This window comes from Bombyx mori, chromosome 20, assembly GCF_030269925.1.
Source record: "Bombyx mori chromosome 20, ASM3026992v2".
Classification (NCBI taxonomy): domain Eukaryota; kingdom Metazoa; phylum Arthropoda; class Insecta; order Lepidoptera; family Bombycidae; genus Bombyx; species Bombyx mori.
In genome coordinates, this window is record NC_085126.1 from 11625179 (window position 1) to 11646857 (window position 21679).

Below are 21679 nucleotides of genomic sequence, written 5' to 3' on the forward strand. Positions count from 1 at the left end.
TTGAAATAAGCTACAATTGCGCTTTTTTCCGTAATGATTTTATCATTGTACATATAACGTATTTATAAAAAAATCTTTAAACTAAATAGAAAATATAAATTATCAATGCTAAATTCACAGAAAAGTAATTTTAAATGGTTATGTATTATAAATGTTTTTAACTTATTAAAAATTTCGGTACAGGTCGATGCCTAATACCTATAATCAAATTGCGCAATGGTCGGTATTTTATGGGCATTAATAGAGAGTCGATCTATAGATAGTTTGCGATCAAAGGGATATGGAACCACAGGTCCATTTTATGAACAATTTCACTTTTGAAGTAATCAATGCTATCTTCAAGAACGAAATAACTTTAGCTTTTTCGAGTTTAAAGCAGTAGGGCAACATCGCAAGATTACTAATTTGAAATGAACTGATAAAATTTGCCATTTGATCCCGAAAGTTCAATAATAATTAGTATTAAATTATTTTTTCACACGCCAAAGTTGACCACATTGACCTCTTTATCTGTTTGCCATTTTCCTTATTTACGTTTTTAAAAAAAAACTTATACTAATGTTTGGATGTGACAGTCTGTCTTTTCTTTTAAAATATATTGTTCGTCTATAATAATAAGAAAAAACGCTAAGTAAAATAAACCAAAAAGATGACAGCTGTCAAAATGAAAGCACTCAGGTTCGTTCGAAAACATGGCGGCCAACTTTAGAAAGCAAATCATTTGCTTTGCTCCAATAAAAATGTGTAAAAGGCGTATCATCGCAACCGTTACACTCTGGTATTAGAATGAAACCATTGCCGGCTGAATGATAATGAAATATTTCGTTTCTTTTTAATCTATGAAATGAAAGGAGAGTCTATATCCGTTACGACTTAAAAAAGGAGCATATTTTTATCTATAGCGCAAATATAGATAATGAACGCGACGATTTGTGAATGACAAAAAAGGTTAGTAATATTTTACTAGAACTAAGTAGAATCTTGAAGATAGTTCTTTTAATAAAATTATTAACCGTTCTCTCGGTATTCAAAATGGTCAAAATAAGTTAATACAACTTTGAGATAGGAAAGGAGGAGATTAGTTGCGATGCAAGGACCGTCATGAACACCAGATGATAAAGTTAACTGAGATTATAAAAAATCAGTTTTTATTTTAGTTTTTTTCCTGTTAATATCATTCTTTTTTTATAAGTACTAGAGGTCCCGCAGTAGTCGAAATTCGACTATAATTAATTGGAATTGTAAGTTTGTACACTATTATGATTGTATTTTATACTTCTATAATCACAAATTTCGCCAAGACTACACTATAAAAATATTAACAAAGACAACCAATATTTAATCTATTCTCAATTTGACAACAGACGTCAAGAACAAAAGTTTGACAATAAATAGTATGCATGCGTGTGTGCGTCAAATACATGGTATGGAGTGTGTGTAATGTTTTCTTTATTGATTTAATGTATCTTTTATGCATAATTTAAAAAAAATATTAGCATTGTGCATGCACTTCTTATTCATATTCTCTATAAGTGTGGAAAATTTCATACTCCTCCGTCTGCGCAATTTTCGTAAAAAGGGATACAAAGTTTTTGCTTCACGTATTAATATATAGATTAGTCAAGGTAGTATCACGGTACGAAACAGCAATTGCTGGTAACTTCGAGGGGCTATTCCTGCGAGACTGCTAACATCTGCTCCAGCAAACGCAGTGGTTCGCTGCATCTACGACCGGACCGGAATCGCGACCCAGTGAATGTCACTGCTACTGTACCGTTCTAAAACTGACAGAAATGTCTGTAGAAAATTCGCTAAGTAAAACAAGAAATTGCATGATGGCGTTATAGTTGTCCAAATCATCGATAATATTCTTTCGGCAGCTTTTTCTGTTCGAAAAAAACAATAATCGTATTAGCCCCGTACTTTCCTTTAAGGCCGCACCGATAAAAAAAAAACAATAAAAAATAATTAAAATCATACAAAGAATCGTTGACGTGTTTTTTCGCAAATTTTGTCAAGCTTATCTCAAAAATAATTGTCGATTTGCGGAAACAGTGATTACCTACTCATTATTTTCAGAGAAGAGGAATCGACTTATTGTCGGTCGTAGGGTGTTTGCCGTGGCCCACTAGCCTAAGTTTGGTTTCTAATCTGGAGTTCACGTGTTAATAATTAATCGATTATGACGTTAAAACTATCGGATATATCGATTCCTTGAAACGATTTTTTTTAATCAATAAAATAGATCACTCGAATACGAAATAAATGTAAACACATTTCTTTATTAATTGATGGATAAGCCGACGGCCCGAGCGGTGTTTAGTGTGACCGGAGCCCGCAGACAGGCTGAATGACGCCCCCAACTTGAAATTTTGGGACTTGAGTGCATACTCTGCAAAGCGAAGACCTCAGAGTACTTCTGGTAGGTTCAAAACAACCATACAGTTTATATGGAAAGTAAAACGAACCGCGAGACGTGTCTAGTATACTTCTAAGTACTATATTACGGTTATTTTCAATTTAAATTATATTAATTAAACTCTAAAGCAAACGTTGCCAACATTAATATTGACATTAAATTATTAAAAAAATTCAAATTGAATTCTTAATGCAATTCAATTTATTATCCTTGTTTTTATATTAATTACATCCTTCCTTATTCGCTTCTATTCTATATATTTTTACTGTGATGTTATTTCACAGATTCTTCAGATACGAAAAAGTAATTGAAAATGAAACACAATTAAATGAATAACTGTTCAAATCGAGCATAGTCAGGTTTTTTAAATACAAACACGTATGTACTGCCTTTGTTTAAACTTCTAAAATGAATGCCCGATGTTTGTTGTACAACAAACAAAATACGTGCATCGAATTTCGAAATCTGTTAATTTATATTCGGATAAATGAAATTCGTCTTTCTCTCTGCACTTTTTTATTGTCAGTTCAAATATATTTTTTTCAGTTTTGTTTTAGAAAATAAATCTAGCAAAAACCTTTATGTTCACACGAAACAGTGTTTCAGATATGGATGGGTAGTTTTAAAAATCAAAACACGTAAATAAATTCGTAATAAAAATTGCGATAAGACACAATGAAGGCGGCAACTGTCAAAAAAAAAACGTTGCAAATTCGAAAAAAAAGGCTACTCACTTTGGCGCCGATCTGGTTACCGCACTGTCCGGCCTGCAGGTGCACTATTTCCCTCATTGTTACAACGAAAAATAAATCTTATTTTAATAAGTGAAAAAGTTTGATTAGCCTGTCAGTAGTGCGTCGCAGCCGGGCGACTCGCGTGGGCTGCTCGAGTGAAATGAAGCAGGAGGCAGCGGCTGAAGTCTGTAGGGGCTCGGGGTGCAAGTGTGCCCAGATTTCAAAAATATTGTCGGGTTTTGGGGGAAAATATAGGTTCGCTGATAGTGATGGTGTTGAATTGGACGAACACCTACACAGTGTCTCTGTGTTGTTATTTGATAATATTTATCTTCAAGGCTATATCATTAATATCGAGAAGGCGATCAATAAATCTAGCTTTTGTTAACGATTAATATTCACGTTGAATCCTAAAATGAAATAATAAAAGGTTTATGAAGTTTATTCAACAAATTGGTTCTTTCAATATAATGCCTCTATTTGAGCATTTTTATAATAAACATTAATTTTTCATATCGATTTTGGGTCGACCAGATATACATTTTTTTTCTTATAAATCATTTCGTATTGAAGCTTTTCACAAGGTGTATCAAAGGACTGTTGAAGATCACGGGAATCAGCTGGATGCCGATCGTTGTGACGAGACTTGGATATAGAAAAACGTATGGAATTAAAGCCACAATGCTTGCTTTAATATATTATGAAACCGTGAAATGTGGTCGCTTCGGGACAGAAATACATAAATTTTCAGATAAACTAAGTGATTGATTACCGTCATTCGTCATGATATCAGATTTGACTTTATGCTGTTTTAATATCACTTGATAAGTGTGGCTTTCAAGTTTCGACATCTATCGACTCCGGTGTCCATTTGACATCATATAAACCGTACAACTAATTATTCCAAAATATAACGACGAAGAATCGGAATCGTTTCGCAGCGGCTTGACTCTGCACACACCATCAAGTGGGCCGTAAGCTTGTCTGCTTACAAGAGCAATAAAAAAAATCTTCCAGAATGACTGTAACACATTATAATGAGTGATCATAATTTTTTCCTACTAACTGTTAGAAATAGGATTTGTTTTTCTTACCCTGACAACACAGAGTGATTCACGACGAGCGACGAGCGACTGGAAGCGCCAATGAAACCATAAATTAATTATATACACATAATTGCCTAGTACATAGGTCGATGCACGCGCTAACACATACGTTACGTGCTAACTTATCATTAGACGGGCCGTTAGAAAGTTTGGGCCTAGACAATTAACTTTAATAGGGCTCTCTGGGTTTGTTCAACCCGGACCGGTATTAAAACCCTTACTTTTCCAGCTTTAAAGAAGTCAAATTCTTTTTTTTCCGCAATAATATCATCACTATATATTTTAAAACAATGTCCTTCGCCTAGTTTGTCTGACTGAACCTTCGATATTATTGATCGAAGGACTGAACGCGATAAGTTCGCACCACGGACGGAGTGGTTCACGAGGGTGGTTTATTAGAGATGAGGCAGCGACCTCAAGTCTCAAGATGGGTGACAGCATTTGCTTCGTGATGACTACGTGCTTCTCCATTTAACGCAAGAAGGATCATGAGCACGTCTGTCCACTACGCTAACAAGAATAAACTAACCTATTCACCATAAAAAAAAATTATTGCTTAGATGGGTGGACGAGCCCACCTGCTGTTAAGTGGTTACTGGAGCCCATAGATGTCTACAACGTAAATGCGCCACCCACCTTGAGATATGAGTTCTAAGCCCTCAGTATAGTTACAACGGCTGCCCCACCCTTCAAACTAAAACGCATTACTGCTTCACGGTAGAAATAGGTGGGGTAACCTACCCGTGCGGACTCACAAGAGGTCCTACCACCAGTAAAAAATATTTTTCTTCATCTACTACCGTCTCATATTTCAGATTGGTAACAAGAGTATTTCCACTCCGAAGGAGATATTCCGGACCTCCTCTTTGTCGAGACTCTCACTTGCATAAAATCTTGCATTAAAGCACCGATATTAGGATTATCAGATACTAATTAGTTTTAATAGTACATTTTTGAACAAAGTTCGATTTCAATCCTCGTAATCCACAACTTCCGCGTCCAGAATTACTCCGAGGGGTGGACAGAAGCTCCTTTGTACTGTAAATGATTCATTGCGTGTTCAATGTCGCCTCTTGACAGCCCATTTAACTTGTCAAGATATCTCTGATTTGTCCGCTTATAGGCACGTACGGTTTATGTATTTTTCTACCGCAGGATGATGTTGTAAGTTTTATTATTATACTGTGAGCAGTCCAATTAGGAATTGCCTTCAAACCTGATCGGTAGGAGAACTAGTCGCGTGGTAGTCCTTCTAAAACCTAACTCTTGTTGCATAAATGATGATTGAATTAGTTGAGCTATGAAACAGTCTGTCAATGCAATATAAAAATGCTGAGCTTCGAACCCAATCTTAATCATAGTTCATAAATTAATAAACCCAGTTAGATCGCAACGATGCAGCTTATCCTATTGTAAATTAAATAATATATCGATTTAACTAACCTGTTTTTTTTTTTAACGCTGGGGAATCCATTTACGGATACCCGGTCGAGGGGGTAACGGACCGGGTTATGTCGGACTCCGGCGCCTCCTGAGAGGAAGAAGGGGAGAAGAGAAGGGCCGATGTCCTTCACCTCCCCCAATTTCTCACAGGAGACTACGCCTTGAAAAAGCGCGCGAAGCACTTGCCCCGCAGAACGACTACCGACTAAGCCCCATCGAGCTCCACCACACCGACTACACGAAACTTACGGTACCGCGATGCGCGCCGAAAGTCTCGCATTTAACTAACCTAATCTATCTAAGACAGTAAAATATCATAAAAATCTATCCAACCGCCTAAGGCGTTCACTGGCAAACTCGCGGGCAGAATTTAAAATAATACAAGTTCATCAATAAGAATTGACATTATTTATATAGTACAGTAGTAGCAATTTCTTTTTCACAATTGGAAAGGCGAAAGTATCGCACAATACAGCCTAATCTTTTGTATATTGTGTTTTATGAAAAATTATATAGTATGAACTGAAATGAAGTTGATTAATTCGAGCCATTAATCAATGGGGCTGAAATTAAATGAAACAAGATGGTTATGAGTGAAATATATTCTTAGTTAAATAGTGGTCATTTACTGAGATTTTTCCAGTGTACTTTTTGGAAGGTTCCGTGAAGGTACGTGTGCAGGGGCTTTGTTTCATTTTTCCATATTTGTACACTTTTACAGATACTAAACAGTTAACAATCCACCGTTATTACACATTTAAACCCGAAGAAACACTGAATTAACGAAATCAAATAATCTACACAAGCTCGCAATTCGTGTTCCCGCTAAAAAGTCAATACGTACAATATTTGACAGCTGCAAATTAAAACATCTGCCTGCGACATACAGATTATACACTCGGAACAGAGCTTACCTGTTTCGCGACATTATTTTTTACATTTGTCAATTAAAAACATTAGGATTTTGATGACTACTTCTGCTACGAAGCAGGCCCGCGCGGCGTTCTAATTCGAAGATGGCAGAGAGAGTCTCAAGATGGGCGGCCGTGTATAAAGATAAATAAAGAAGCCTTTATAAAACAACCTTAATTCATATTTAGGTACATACTATACATATTTTTTTCTTTTTTTTATAGGTTCTACTAGGTGTAACTATACTAAGACCTTAGAACTTATATCTCAAGGTGGGTGGCGCATTTACGTTGTAGATGTCTATGGGCTCCAGTAACCACTTAACACCAGGTGGGCTGTGAGCTCGTCCACCCATCTAAGCAATAAAAAAAAAAAGGTTCCTCTAATTACTCAACACCGAGAAACAACAGGACTATAATAATAACACAATTTTTTTACTAAACAAAATTAAGGACTTCAATAGAATAAAATCGAAATTTTAACAAAACAAAATAAACACGACTTGAATAGAATAAAATGAGAAAATCATTAATTCATTCAAAATCAATTAAATATGCATTATTAAGGATGACTTGAAAACTACTGGTCAGATTTTTTATATTTTTTAAATGGGAAATACCAGCTTTCAAATAAAAAAGTAATCAATAAAATATATTCACCCAGAAAAAAATTCTAAAGTAAAAACACACATAAAAATACAGTCGAATTGAGAACTTCCTACTTGTTACGAGATATATTTAAAATTTCACATTATTTCAAATCTCGTGCTATTTATTTATTATAGAAAAATGAAACAAGTAATTATTACTCTACAAAAGTTGCCCACTGAGTTTCTCGCCGAATCTTCTCAGTGAGTCGCGCAGATGTTACCAAAGTCTGAGCCGCATGAGTAATAATAACGCGAGCTTCCAATCTTTCCAGGTTTCCTACAAAATACGCGTGTAACTCGGCCAGGCCAACCATGTTCGCAGGAGGGACTCGCTAAATACATTATTTATTTAGTTATGTGAAGTCGTGCGGTGACTCAGCGCGGGAGATTGCTAAATGAGCAAAAAACATTGACGCCGAGACGCAGCGGACCGACGGAGCGCTGCCAAGGTCTGTCTGCGGAGTTCATTCCTTATCAGCATGCGTTTGATTACTTAAGGGTTACGTTTTTACATTGCATCCTTTGCCTCGCGTTGGTACCGAAAAGAAAAACGAGATAAAGTTAATCATCGTTAATTTACAAATAAATACTTTTTTTTGTTTTTTTTTTTCTATTTATTCTGGTAACCTCGAGGAGTTATGCTACATTCGCAGAACGAGTAGATGAACTCACGAGGCCCTAGCCTGACGATGTCGCTAATACTAGCCCTAGCAAGAGCAGTGCTTCGCAAAATCAAAGCATTCAAGCATCCAAGCATCTAAGAATCCAAGCAAAATCCACCCATCTAAGCAATAAAAAAAAATCTACGACCGGATCGGAAACGCGACCTACTGAGATGATCCGGCGAGAAACTTAGTGGGCTGTGTCTATGGATTAATTTACTCGCCGAGTCCTTCGTCGCAAGCGAAGGGTTCAGTAAAAACGATGATCAGTGCTTGAAGTACCTAAAACCACCATTAGTGGATCGGGAAGATCCGAAATGACGATTGGATAGCGGAAGCGTAATTTAGCCTTTATAGTTGCATTTTTTTGGGTTTAAATAATACTTAATACATTTTGAATCAAATCATGACTTAGTTACATAAAAGTATCTATTTTAATGTACATTAAAATTTACGGTACATCTTGCCTATTTCTGGTGCGAGGCAAGGCGGCTACAACGATGAGCCAACCTTAATGCAACAAAACTGAGGCTCGTGTCCTAATGTGGTGTTGGTGGCATTCACGTTGTAAAGTGTCTGGGTTCCGGTAATCGCTTTACATCAGGTGGACAGTGAGCTCGTTCACACATCCATGAAACGAAAGAATAATTAAAATGTTCAACTCAGTTTTGTAATTACAAATACCTGTGTCAATGTCATATTTGACAAGTTCGAAAACGTCAACCGCCATGTTTGTTTTTCATGAAGTCGGAAAAGGTGATTGATATCCCGCAGTAGGAATTATTGAATGAAATAGAATAGAAGGTTCTTTCTCTTTTGTTATATTAGTTAGAATAACGGTATGATGCCTTGAAAATTTTCCGACCGTTATCAAACTACGTATCCATTTGATCTTTATTTTCCGTCCGTTGAAGAACTCCGCGTAGCCTACCTGAATGGTTACCATGGCGTACGGAGATCTCAATTCTAAATACAAAAATCCCGTCAGTGTACAAAGATACCAAAGGGGTTATTTCTGTGATAATACCAAACAGAAGACGATCAGAACGGAAAATTTTTACTTTTATTTTACTTTTGATGTTGAAATGTGAAGCTAAGATAAGATTTTAAAGTTTATTTTCGTAAAGACATAGATTATGGTGATTTCCAAGTGTATAGAACGAGGGGATGGAGCTGATCTTACATGAGTTTGGATGAGAGCCAAACATCGACACAGGGACGCATTTGGGATACATTAAATTGTCGCCTGCCATCTCTTTTTGGCTCACTTGAAAGTGAAACTTTTGTTTATTACGGCGGAAAATTTTGATTAGTTTACCAATTATACTTCTACTAATTTGATTTAATAATAATTTCATTAAAGGTAACAGGCCGATTTAGAAGTTAAGTGCCTTTTAATGAAGAAAAAGCGTGCGAGTGACATTTTATTTGCATAATACGTTAATACATTTAAATCTGATTTTTTTTTTTTTTATTGCTTAGATGTGTGGACGAGCTCACAGCCCACCTGCTGTTAAGTGGTTACTGGAGCCCATAGACATCTACAACGTAAAATGCGCCACACACCTTGAGATATAGTTCTAGGTCTCAGTATAGTCACAACGGCTGCCCCACCCTTCAAACCGAAACGCATTACTGCTTCACGGCAGAAATAGGCGGGGCGGTGGTACCTACCCGTGCGGACTCACAAGAGGTCCTACCACCAGTAATTACGCAAATTATAACTTTGCGGGTTTGATTTTTATTGCACGATGTTATTCCTTCACCGTGGAAGTCAACCGTGAACATTTGTTAAGTACGTATTTCATTAGAAAAATTGGTACCCGTCTGCGGGATTCGAACACCGGTGCATCGCTCGATACGAATGCACCCGACGTCTTATCCTTTAGGCCACGACGACTTCAAAATGTGGCGGTAGATGAATTTACAAATAGCTCTCTCGCGTCCCACCCAGTTCGCTGACCCCACCTAACAATTGACTTTATTTGTGTTACATTGCGTGTAATACAAGTAATTTATTTAATTATTCTATTGCGGTCATTCCAATGTTATCGTGAGAGCAATATTAAACACACTAAGCTCTTAACTCTTCACTGGCTTAGCACAAGAGTACAGTGGCGGACTTAATCCATATGCCATTAATCTGTAATGTAGTGTAATCTAGTTTATTGATCCAATCAATATGTTACAAGAAGTCTGAAAGTGGCACCTGTGACAGAGAGGTTGAGAAGTGCGCGTTTGGGATTGTATGGACATGTGATGAGACGAAATGAAAATGAGGTTGGTAAGAGAGTGTTAACTATGAATGTGGAAGGATATAGAGGAAGAGGTAGACCTAAGAAGTAATGTATCGATTGCGTGAAAGACGATATGGGTAAGAGGAGAGTGAGCGAAGAAATGGTACATGATAGAGGAGTATGGAAGGAGAAAACATGTTGCGCCCACCCCGGGTGACTTTTTTATTTTTTAAACGGTTTTATTTAGCTCGACCCGTACGGAATTTGTTTTTTATTTATTTGGGTCAAAATTAGAAATTGAAATTTAAGCACCTTCCCGTTGTCAGATTGATCTGAAATTTGGTACACACATGTAATTTAGATGACAATATAATATAGTAAAATCAATAACATTATAAATCTAAGATGGCCGCCGATACAAAATGGCGGATTACATATTTTACTTTAACCCCCTTAATATGGGTATCAAATGAAAGGGCTACACTAGTAAAACACGATGATTATGTCAAAATTTAAAATTCAAGATGGACGCCGTTCCAATATGGCGGACTAGGTACATATTTTTCCACAACCACCACAATATGGGTATCAAATAATAGGACTACACTAGCAGAATACTGTCATTATGTCAAAATTTCAAACTCAAGATGGACGCTGTTACAAAATGGCGTATTAGGTGGGGGCATGATTAGTCGTGTCGAGAACAGATTGAACAGATTGCGTCCAAGATTGTGTGACGTTAGAGGGGCAGATAAAAAAAATTAGGTAATTAGATACCTCGTTAGTAAGCGGTAGCTATACCACCCAAGTTAAATGGATGAGGGAGCGATGCGCGCAGATAACCGGACGGGACTTCGTGCAGTTCGTGCACACGCACATCAACGCCCTCCCATCCCGCATTCGCGGATCGAGAGGGCGTAGAGGTGGGAGTGAGTCGGCGTTGACCTGCCGTGCTGGTTGCAGGGTCAGGGAGACGACGGCTCACATCCTACAGCAGTGTCACAGAACACACGGCGGCCGGATTCTACGACATAACAAGATTGTCTCTTTCGTGGCGAAAGCTATGGAAGAGAACAAGTGGACGGTTGAGCTGGAGCCTAGGCTACGAGCATCGGTGGGTCTCCGTAAGCCGGATATTATCGCCTCCAGGGATGGTGTCGGAATGATCGTGGACGTGCAGGTCGTCTCGGGCCAGCGGTCGCTTGATGAGCTCCACCGTGAGAAACGTAATAAATACGGGAATCACGGGGAGCTGGTTGAGTTGGTCGCAGGTAGACTAGGACTTCCGAAAGCTGAGTGTGTGCGAGCCACTTCGTGCACGATATCTTGGAGGGGAGTATGGAGCCTGGCTTCTTTTAAGGAGTTGAGGACCATAATCGGGCTTCGGGAACCGACACTGCAGACTGTTACAATCTTAGTGTTGAGAGGATCGCATATGAACTGGACCAGGTTCAATCAGATGACGTCCGTCATGGGGGGCGGCATTGGTTGAGCTTCGCACAGTAGTCCAGCGGAGAGGGTGTAGATCAGGCCCGTCTGTTTCTCCCCCGGAGCCCGCTCCCTTGGCTTCCCTTATATTTAACATCAGAAACAGACATTAAACATCTACTAATCTAAGAGAACAAGAAACGAAGAGAACGGTTAGCAACAGAAACACCTGAGCAACATGATACCAGGTTAATGGCACAACGTGAGAGACAAAGGCAGCTGGTAGAGTCAGAAACACCTGAGCGTCATGAGTGCAGGCTAGCATCACAACGTGACAGACGAAGAGAGCTAATAGCGTCAGAAACACCCGAGCGTCATGAGTCCAGGCTAGCATCACAACGTGGCAGACAAAGAGAGTTGTTAGCATGAGAAACATCTGAGCGTCATGAGTCTAGGCTAGCATCACAACGTGACAGACGAAGAGAGCTAATAGCGTCAGAAACACTTGAGCGTCATGAGTCCAGGCTAAGATTACAAACGTAACAGACAAAGAGAGCTATTAGCGTCAGAAACATCTGAGCAACACGAGGCCAGGCCAACAGGACGGCGTGAGAGACGAAAGGAGTTAGAAGCTTCAGAAACACCTGAGCAACGCCACGACAGGTGAAATAACCAACGTGAGCGTGCACAGCAACGCAGAGCTGAAAATCATGTACAAGCGTTTGAAAATGCTATTAACACATCGTGTATACACGTTTGTGACATTTGCACGAAGCATTGTTATCCTAACCAAATTCATACTGTACGTTACAGCACAGCTGCATTAGGATATCTACCTGCAGAGCTGTCTTCAAAAACAACATTACTTTTATGTTCGCGCTGCCAAACACATGTGACCAGTAATAAAACAATAACACCATCAAAGGCGTATTCGAATAATCTGGATCCAGGTTCAATACCAGATGAGATTCAAACGCTGACGCAAGCAGAGCAGCGCTTGCTGTGTAGAATCATCCCGTTTGCTAAAATCGTAAAATTTACTGGGCTATACGGGCAGTACGGTTTCCGCGGACAAGCAGTGTTGTTGCCCAAGATATCTTTGAGGTCAGTGAAAGATTACCTAATATGCTTCCAAGATCTTCCAGCCAGGTGGGTATCGTTGTAGTTACAGAACGTTTGGAGAATTTGAACATCACAAGAGAATTCACAATATCTCGCGAAAAAGTCTACAGCGCTTTAAGATGGTTAACTAGAAATAACCCGCTTTATAGAGATGTACGCATTGACGAAAATGTCCAGATTAGTGAACAAGAATTAATACGACTTAGTGTGCCAGATATACCTGAAAACGGTGAACCTGAAAGAATTGAAATTCCAAATGTATTCATTAGTATTAATGACGTTGCTAGAATTATTCGGGCTTCATGGCATCAAGGTGACCACAGCGTTTTCACTTCGGGATTTTCCGGCGTGCAATGTAACGGCATGCACGTTATTTACCCTAAAGCCATACAGTTTCCAGCAAAATTCAATTATGGTACGGCTGAAAGAAGGACGTTGCCCTTAGTTTTGTCATGGGCATTCACCGTCTATAAAATGCAGGGCAGCACCGTCGACCATGCAGTAGTATATTTGGGCTCAAAATTGTTTGAAGAAGGACAAGCATACGTGGCTCTAAGTCGAGTCAAGTCTCTGGAAGGGCTATGTATTGAGGAATTAGATTGTACTAAATTATCAGGTAAGAAACCATGTAATAATGATGCACTGAACGAATTAAATAGAATGAGGAATATTTGGTAGACAATTTCACTAAATACTAAAAACAAGAAAATAAAAATCGGTAAAAAAACTTTTAAATTAAACGGTTTTATGTGCACTGAAAACTACAAAATAAATAAATAGTTACTTACCTATCAACCTACGTAAGTGATCTCGGTCATTAATATCTCTGATGGTAGTGGTTGTCATAACATGAACCATGTCAGTGGCCGAAAGGCAGTTCATGAAAGAACACTAACACCAGGGTTTGCTTGGTAGGTAAACTAAGCAGCCCACACTATAACAAGTAGGTATTTTGACCTTCTAGTTCAGAAATATTTTAGTACTAGGCAGAATAGCTTTTAGGCATATTAGACTAAAATAAAAACGTGGGGCCCATTATTATTTCTGTATTACTTTCTACTATACTAAGTGTGGATTGTATCGACTTATTATAATCGTCATCATCATCATCCTAGCGGTTTATCCCGGTCGCATCCGAAACCTCATAGCTCCGGAGTCCAGGGTCCGCTGAATCGACTTACTATAATCGTAACTGGAGGTTTTGACCATCAATAACCAGCCGTGGCGGCTTCACCAGCGAGCGCCGAGCTCATGATCTACCAAAGTATAAGATATGCTCTGCCATAGGTATGATTTCAGAGGGGCCCCGCGTTTTTATTTTAGTCTAATATGCCTAAAAGCTATTCTGCCTAGTACTAAAATATTTCTGAACTAGAAGGTCAAAATACCTACTTGTTATAGTGTGGGCTGCTTAGTTTACCTACCAAGCAAACCCTGGTGTTAGTGTTCTTTCATGAACTGCCTTTCGGCCACTGACATGGTTCATGTTATGACAACCACTACCATCAGAGATATTAATGACCGAGATCACTTACGTAGGTTGATAGGTAAGTAACTATTTATTTATTTTGTAGTTTTCAGTGCACATAAAACCGTTTAATTTAAAAGTTTTTTTACCGATTTTTATTTATTGCTTAGATGGGTTGACGAGCTCACAGCCCACCTGGTGTTAAGTGATTACTGGAGCCCAAAGACATTTACAACGGCTTCCTCGGCGCAACAAGCGCTAACTACTGCACCACCGAGTTTGCGAATTTGCATATAAACTATCAAAAAACTGCCTCAAAGAGGGTGAAATTCAGAGGGCTACGTCCAGCAATCGCTTGATGTATCAAACAAGCAAATAAACAAGAAACATTCAAACGAGAATGTCTAATAGTTTCCTGAGGTTGTCCGTGGAATTCCTCGTTTGGAGTCAACGACTCTGACGGCTCAGGGCCGGCGCGGCGACAAGCTTTCCCAGAACAGTCGGTAAATAACCTTCAACTAGATTACACTACATAATTCTCCTGCCCTTACTTACTAGCGGTAGGACCTCTTGTGAGTCCGCACGGGTAGGTACCACCACCCTGCCTATTTCTGCCGTGAAGTAGTAATGCGTTTCGGTTCGAAGGGTGGGGTAGCCGTTGGAACTATACTGAGACCATATCTCATATCTCAAGGTGAGTGGCGGCATTTACGTTATAGATGTCTATGGGCTCCAGTAACCATTTAACGCCAGGTGGGCTGTGACCTCGTCCATCCATCTAAGCCATAAAAAAAACTTGACGATAAGCAGTTACGTATTCCCGTTTGAAGAGTGTGACAGCAGCAGTGGTAGATTTCGTCGTTCTATGGAGGGTAGAGGTTTGCTGGTTTGATAGGGAATGAATCGTGAACATTTGTTAAGTACGTATTTCATTAGAAAAATTTGTACCCGCCAGCGGGATTCGAACACCGGTGCATCGCTAGATACGAATGCACCGGACGTCTTATCATTTAGGCCACGACGACTTGAAAAGATAGACACCGACAACTTCATACTTTTTGTTATTGCTTAGATGAGTGGACGAGCTTAAAATACATGGTGGTAGGACTTGTTGTGAGTGGTGGTAGGACCTATTGTGAGTGGTGGTAGGACCTGTTGTGAGTGGTGGTAGGACCTGTTGTGAGTCCGCGCGGGTAGGTACCACCGCCCTGCCTATTTCTGCCGTGAAGCAGTAATGCGTTTCGGTTCGAAGGGTAGGGTAGCCGTTGTAACTATACTGAGACCTTACAACTTATATCTCAAGGTGGGTGGCGCATTTACGTTGTAGATGTCTATGGGCTCCAGTAACCACTTAACACCAGGTGGGCTGTAGCTCGTCCATCCATCTAAGCAATAAAAAAATAATAAAAAAACATGCAATAAAATAAAATAAATTGTATACAGCATGTTTTCGCAAAGTTATAGCGTTTAAATCTCTTTTTTTTCCCCTACCTAAGCTGATAGCCTTGAGAGGCTATATCAGCGTGGCCTTAACTAGTAGGCGAGCTCACGGAGCTCAAACCTGATGACATTGCTAACACGAACCCTAGCAAGAGCTGTTTTTCGCAGCATCTAACACCCAATCGGAAACGCGAACCACCGAGAAGATCCGGCGAGAAACTCAGTAGGCTGTATCTGAGGGTTAATTTACTCGTCGAGCCCTTCGTCGCAAGCGACGGATTCGACGAGAACGATGGCCGGTTTAAATCTCTATCTGTCTGTCTCTATATATACTGGTGTGTCGAGAAAAACCTGCCGCGCACTGGTGGAAATATCGTTGGGACGCATTTCGACCCGTCGCCGTAAAATGAAGGTTTATGATTTTACTTGCAGCAGCCCAGGTGTTAAGAGAGCTGGAAATACCCTTTCTTGCTTTTGTGTAAGGTCTAAAGTCAAAAATTAACTTTGCGACTTACAAAAATACAACTGAAATAAAAACAAATCTGAACTAAATCAATGTGAAAGACATAAAACGGTCAAATCAAAATAATTAGAACAACAACGTTGTCCAGTTTTTTTTTTATTATTAATTAAACACGGAAATAGCTATTTTGGCCTCAAACTAACGCGCGTTGGGGTCAACGACCGAAATCACGTAAACAATGCGTAAAAATGTTAAAACGCGGTGTTGCTACTGTTTAAAATAAAAATCGTTTTTAAGATTAATTTTTTTTGTTTGTTTCGAAAACATGAGATCAATGCAATTTATTTAATTGGCCTCGCATCGAATCATAACAATTATGAATATAGTTTCTCTGCTCTGTGTGCTTAACTGTGCTTAGTGCAGTGTTTTAACGTTCTCGATAGCGTAAAAGTTAACTCAAACTTGTATGCGGTTGGAACGTTTGCCGCTAGGGCCCGTGTTAGCAATAATAGCAATGTCATTAGGCTAGAACCCCCTCTAATCTCTAGGTTACGCTGGCATAGCCCTCTAAGGCTACCAGCATAGGTAGGAAAAAATAATAACAATCATAAAACACTTACGATATCTCCTTCAGTTTGATACAAGCATTCAAAAAAAAGATAACCCCGATAATCTATATATTAATACGTGAAGCAAAAACTTTGTATCCCTTTTTACGAAAATTGCGCGGAATAGTATGAAATTTTCCACACTTATAGAGAATATAAAGAAGTGCACAATGCTAATTTTTTTTTTAAATTATGCATAAAAGATACATTAAATCAATAAAGAAAACTTTACGCACACTACCATGTATTTGACACATACACACACACACACACACACACACACACACATACTCTTTGTTTATTGTTTAACTTTTGTCATTGCTTAAAGTCTGTAGTCAAATTGAGAATAGATTAGTATTGTTTATCTTTAATATTACGAGTATTTGTCTATAGTGTAGTCTTGGCGAAATCTGTAACAATAGTATAATTATTAATTAATAACGATAGACTTTTCACTGTACGCAGGCGTACTTTTGGGAGCAAGCGGAATGAGGGCGCGGTGCGGGGCGCAAGGTTCGACTGATCTACCAATAACACGCCCGATACGATTTCCCCTGCCGTCGCGCCTCACCCTCACCCCCAAAGTGATCTAAAATTCGGTTCTGAGCAGTCAAGGTCATTTGCTTAAGAAGTTTGCCGGTTACTATACCATAATAATGTTAAAACTTATAATTTCAATTAATTTGTAGAATTTCGACAACTGCGGGACCACTAGTTTTATTAAATTGGTAACCCTTTCCGAATGAAACTACATCCTATAAATAGATAGATATACGTTTTATGCCCATCAATAAGGAAGTTAGAAGCGTAAAGTTCGCGAAATTGTTTATTTTACGCGTTTAAAAATCGACTTTGTTGTCGACGGTTCGCCTCGAAGTAGCCGTAAACCAATTTCGGATGTCTTAAATCAACGGTTTGCTTGAAAAAACTATATTGGCGTATCGAGGGTTGTTTTTTTTTTGTATGTAGCCTTGAGAGGCTATTCCAGCGTAACCTTAACTAGTAGGTGAGCTCACGGGGCTCAAACCTGACGACGTTGCTAACACGAACCCTAGCAAGAGCCGTGCTTCGCAGAATCTATCACCGGATCGGAAACGCGACCCACTGAGAAGATCCGGCGAGAAACTCAGTGGGCGTCTATGGGTCTGGTGGTGTCTATGGGTTAATTCGCTCGTCGAGCCCTTCGTCGCAAGCGACGGGTTCGACGAGGATGGTGACCGGTGCTTGTGGTAAAAGCACCGTTAATGGAGCAAAGTCGCAAAAATGTCGATTAAAACCGAATAGCCTTTCACCCCTCCATATGTATGTATGATCTAATGGCGTAGATATACATATCACCATAGTTTTTTTTATTTTTTTTTTATTGCTTAGATGGGTGGACGAGCTCACAGCCCACCTGGTGTTAAGTGGTTACTGGAGCCCATAGACATCTACACCGTAAATGCGCGACCCACCCTGAGATATAAGTTCTAAGGTCACAAGTATAGCTACATCGGCTGTCCCACCCTTCAAACCGAAACGCATTACTGCTTCACGGCAGAAATAATACTAGGGATGTCATAACGAGAAGTTTCATTTTAGTATTATGACGCTTCTGAGTTTGAATCAGTGTATGATTGTTATGAAGATTTGTAAGCCGCAGTGTAGACCCGTACGGGATCAAGATAGCCCTACTTCATATTTAGGAGACGGGAAGCAGCGTTGGAAAATAAAACTGGGAAGTTGCAATGACGATGCGCAGTTAGATTGTAGTTAAAACCGCTTTTATTTTTGCCATTAAATTGTGGCCGTCATTTCAATTATTTACTAATTAGTCTACAGTTTTCTTCGTCAGGCGACTGAGATATTATTCACTTAAATTTATTTCATATATTATGTATTAGATATATAAAATAAAGATTTATTTATTTTATAACGGCCGTCTGGTGTAGTGGTAAGTGACATGGTCACTAAACAAGGGGGTTGCGGTTTCGAATCCCGACTCGAAGATATTTGTATGATAAATATAAAATGTCTTTTCCAGGGTTATGAATGTATATTATATTATATGTATGTGTATAATAAAAATCTTACATTTATTTCCGTTATCTGGTACCTGTAACACAAGTTCTTTACGAACTTAGCACGGGACCTGTTAACGTGGCGTGATCGTTATTAAATATTTATTTATTTATTTAATACTAGCGACCCGCCCTCGCTTCGCTTCGGAAACATTAAAACACACATGAAACAAAAAAAAAAATTAAAAAAATTTAAAAAAGTAGCCTATGTTCATCAGGGACAATGTCGGCTTCTAATGGAAAAATAATTTTTCAAATCGGTCCAGTAGTTTCGGAGCCTATTCGAAACAAACAAACAAACAAATCTTTCCTCTTTATAATATTAGTATAGATATAGACTAGCGACCCCGGCGAACTTTGTTCCGCCTTAGAGGCAGTAAATGAGCAGACTTTTGATCAAGGTCAATTTTTTATTTGGTGTTATGTTATGCCCCTCACACTAGTACCTAAGTCATATATCAATTCTCATAAACACATAATGTACTCTAACTCTTAGTTCTTAAGTTCTAAATCATTGTTACTATATAACATACTTATTCCCTCATGTTACTAAATCATATGTATATTGTTTACTTTACATCAGATCTTCATTTGGAATTAGAATATTAGTTAATATTGTATTCCTTTCACATTAGTAAAATTCCGTCATTTACTAATTGTGTCCTTAAGGATTCTAAATATGTTTATCAATAAGGTTCATAATCTAAATGATTCATTTACTAATTGTTTAGTAAATACTATTCATGTATAAATTCTCTTTCTCCTTGAAAGTTAGAAGTTCGTCATCAATCTTCAAGCTTTATAACAACGTAACTCTGTCCGTGTAACATCAGATTTTTGTAAAGGATAAATAAATTCAGTGTGTATTAAAATAAAGTTTTTTTTTAAAACTACAAAACCGCTCACCGCGTTACATTGGATAATTAATGTAAATTAAAAAAGCAAGTATTTTGACGATTCTTTATTGGCCATGTATTTTAGTTATTATTATTATATTTTCTTGTTCTTCTTCAGTCCTTTCACTCGCAAAGTTTCGAACCCTAGTTGCATTACGGTTTCGTCGGGAAAGATTTGATCGTGTTGGTCGCGGCATGGCTTTCTTAATGATTACCTATCTCGGCACAATAAGCTAATCGAAACTCGAACAAGGGCGGATCCAGCTTTGGCGCCAGGAGGGGGTCACATAGTCATGGGCAAGTTAAGAACTTATAATTTAATTTTGATAACAATAGATAATAAATAAATCATGATGTTCTTCAATTAGTCCAAGTTAGTTCAAGTCCTGGAACTAGCTCAGGGGGGGGTCATGACCCCATGACCCCCCCCCTGGATCCGCCGTTGAACTCGAAATAAACACGTCAACCGGTCAACTTCAAAATTCTACTATAATTAACCAGAAACTACATTACGTTTAGCTGTCAGTTGGGTTTTGTTATTCCATATCTGTTGCGTTTTGTTATATACCACATTTTATGCCACATCCCACAGAAACGTGATAAAAAGTATCCTATGTCCTTCTCCTGGTTCTAAGCTACCTCCCCACCAATTTTCAGCCAAATCAGTTCAGCCGTTCTTGAGTTATAAATAGTGTAACTAACACGACTTTCTTTTATATATCTAGAATAAGTCTACGGCTCGAAAATGATACTATACTAGGGCTCGGAAGTTTCATAACAATATTCATGAATATAGATGGTGGTGAACTAATCGAATTAATAAACATATTGCGATTAATTTAGATTAAGTAAGATTCCTTAGGTTTTCTTCCTTACCTATTCGCTGCAAGCCTAAGGGGCTATTCCAGCTACGCCCAGACGACTAGGTGAGCTCACGGGCTCAACCTGAGAGAATTTTCTAACACTAGCCCTAGCAAGAGCAGTGCTTCGCAGAATCTGCACTAAGCACGTCATTACGGATCCTCCCGTTCCATTAATAGTGCATTTAGGTACCTCAAGCATCGGTCACCGTCCTCGCCGAACCTAAGGGCTCGACGAGTAAATTAACCCATAGACACAGCCCACTGAGTTTCTCACCGGATCTTCTCAGTGGGTCGCGTTTCCGATCCGGTGGTAGATTCTGCGAAGCACGGCTCTTGCTAGGGTCAGTGTTAGCAGCACTCTGGTTTGAGCCCCGTGAGCTCACCTACACACGTTAGGGTGAAGCTAAAATAGCCTCTCAAGGCTATCAGTATAGGTAGGAAAGAAAAATAAGTCATTCGTCGGAAAGGATTTTTATGGCGGTAAACCATTCCGGATTCTCGAAAGGTTTTGCACCGACCATTATCAAGTCTTCCCACAAAACGACCGTAATAACTGTAGAAGGGGAGAACTAATTAACTTGGCAGCGAAAATCCTGCAGCCAATATTAATACGATGAATGAATAACCTTTGAAAAACCTCCCTTTCCAATGAATATAATATGTATAATCGATAAATCATTATTCTTATCTTCATAACGTTAACCGGTATTTATATACTATTTCTTCTTAATGCATTCAATCTCGATCATTCAACGCCGAGAACACGGAACGAATAGATTGACTTTTTGTTTTTTTAAATATGATTTTTATTCTAAAACTTAAAACAAGTTTGACACTACAATACGACGCCATTTTGTTTCAACTGACAAATTAGGAAATTGTGTTCATTCGATTTCTCTCATTAACAATCTATGTTTGTAATGTGAAGTGCTTTATAATCTGTTCCAAGTTTTTTTTTTTATTAATACATAAAGGATTTTATTTGTTACATTCTCAAAGTCCAAGGTAAGTTGTTTTTACTAATTTGTTTTATATTCAATATTAAACTATTTTGAGAGCTTTTTGCTGATCAACTAATTCAGTAGAGTAGGTTATGACTTATTTTAGCCAACAAACATAAACACAGGTAACCTATAGCACGGTAGATACGTCCCTACAAAGTTCAGCGT

At 38.6% G+C, this 21679-nt stretch overlaps 3 protein-coding genes across 4 annotated transcripts in view; 1 reads left to right on the plus strand and 2 right to left on the minus strand.

Moving 5' to 3' along the window:
• Positions 1–3291, minus strand: part of Tub3 (beta-tubulin) — a 36723-nt gene extending 33432 nt beyond the window's left edge. Inside the window, 1 exon segment of the mRNA NM_001043423.1 lies at positions 3154–3291. Coding sequence (NP_001036888.1) covers positions 3154–3210 — 57 coding nt within the window. The 5' untranslated portion in view covers positions 3211–3291.
• The window catches only part of LOC101738439 (mitochondrial S-adenosylmethionine carrier protein), a 213747-nt gene that overhangs the window by 77532 nt on the left and 114536 nt on the right, over positions 1–21679 (minus strand). The gene's annotated exons all lie outside the window — the stretch shown is intronic.
• Positions 1–21679, plus strand: part of LOC101738973 (uridine 5'-monophosphate synthase) — a 48094-nt gene that overhangs the window by 17961 nt on the left and 8454 nt on the right. Inside the window, exon 1 of one of the 2 annotated variants that reach the window (XM_004925977.5) lies at positions 21239–21515. The exons of the other annotated variant lie outside the window; for it this stretch is intronic. The gene's annotated coding sequence lies outside the window, so the exon portion shown is untranslated. Of the gene's footprint in view, positions 1–21238; positions 21516–21679 lie in introns of those variants that run through there. 2 annotated transcript variants of the gene reach the window in all.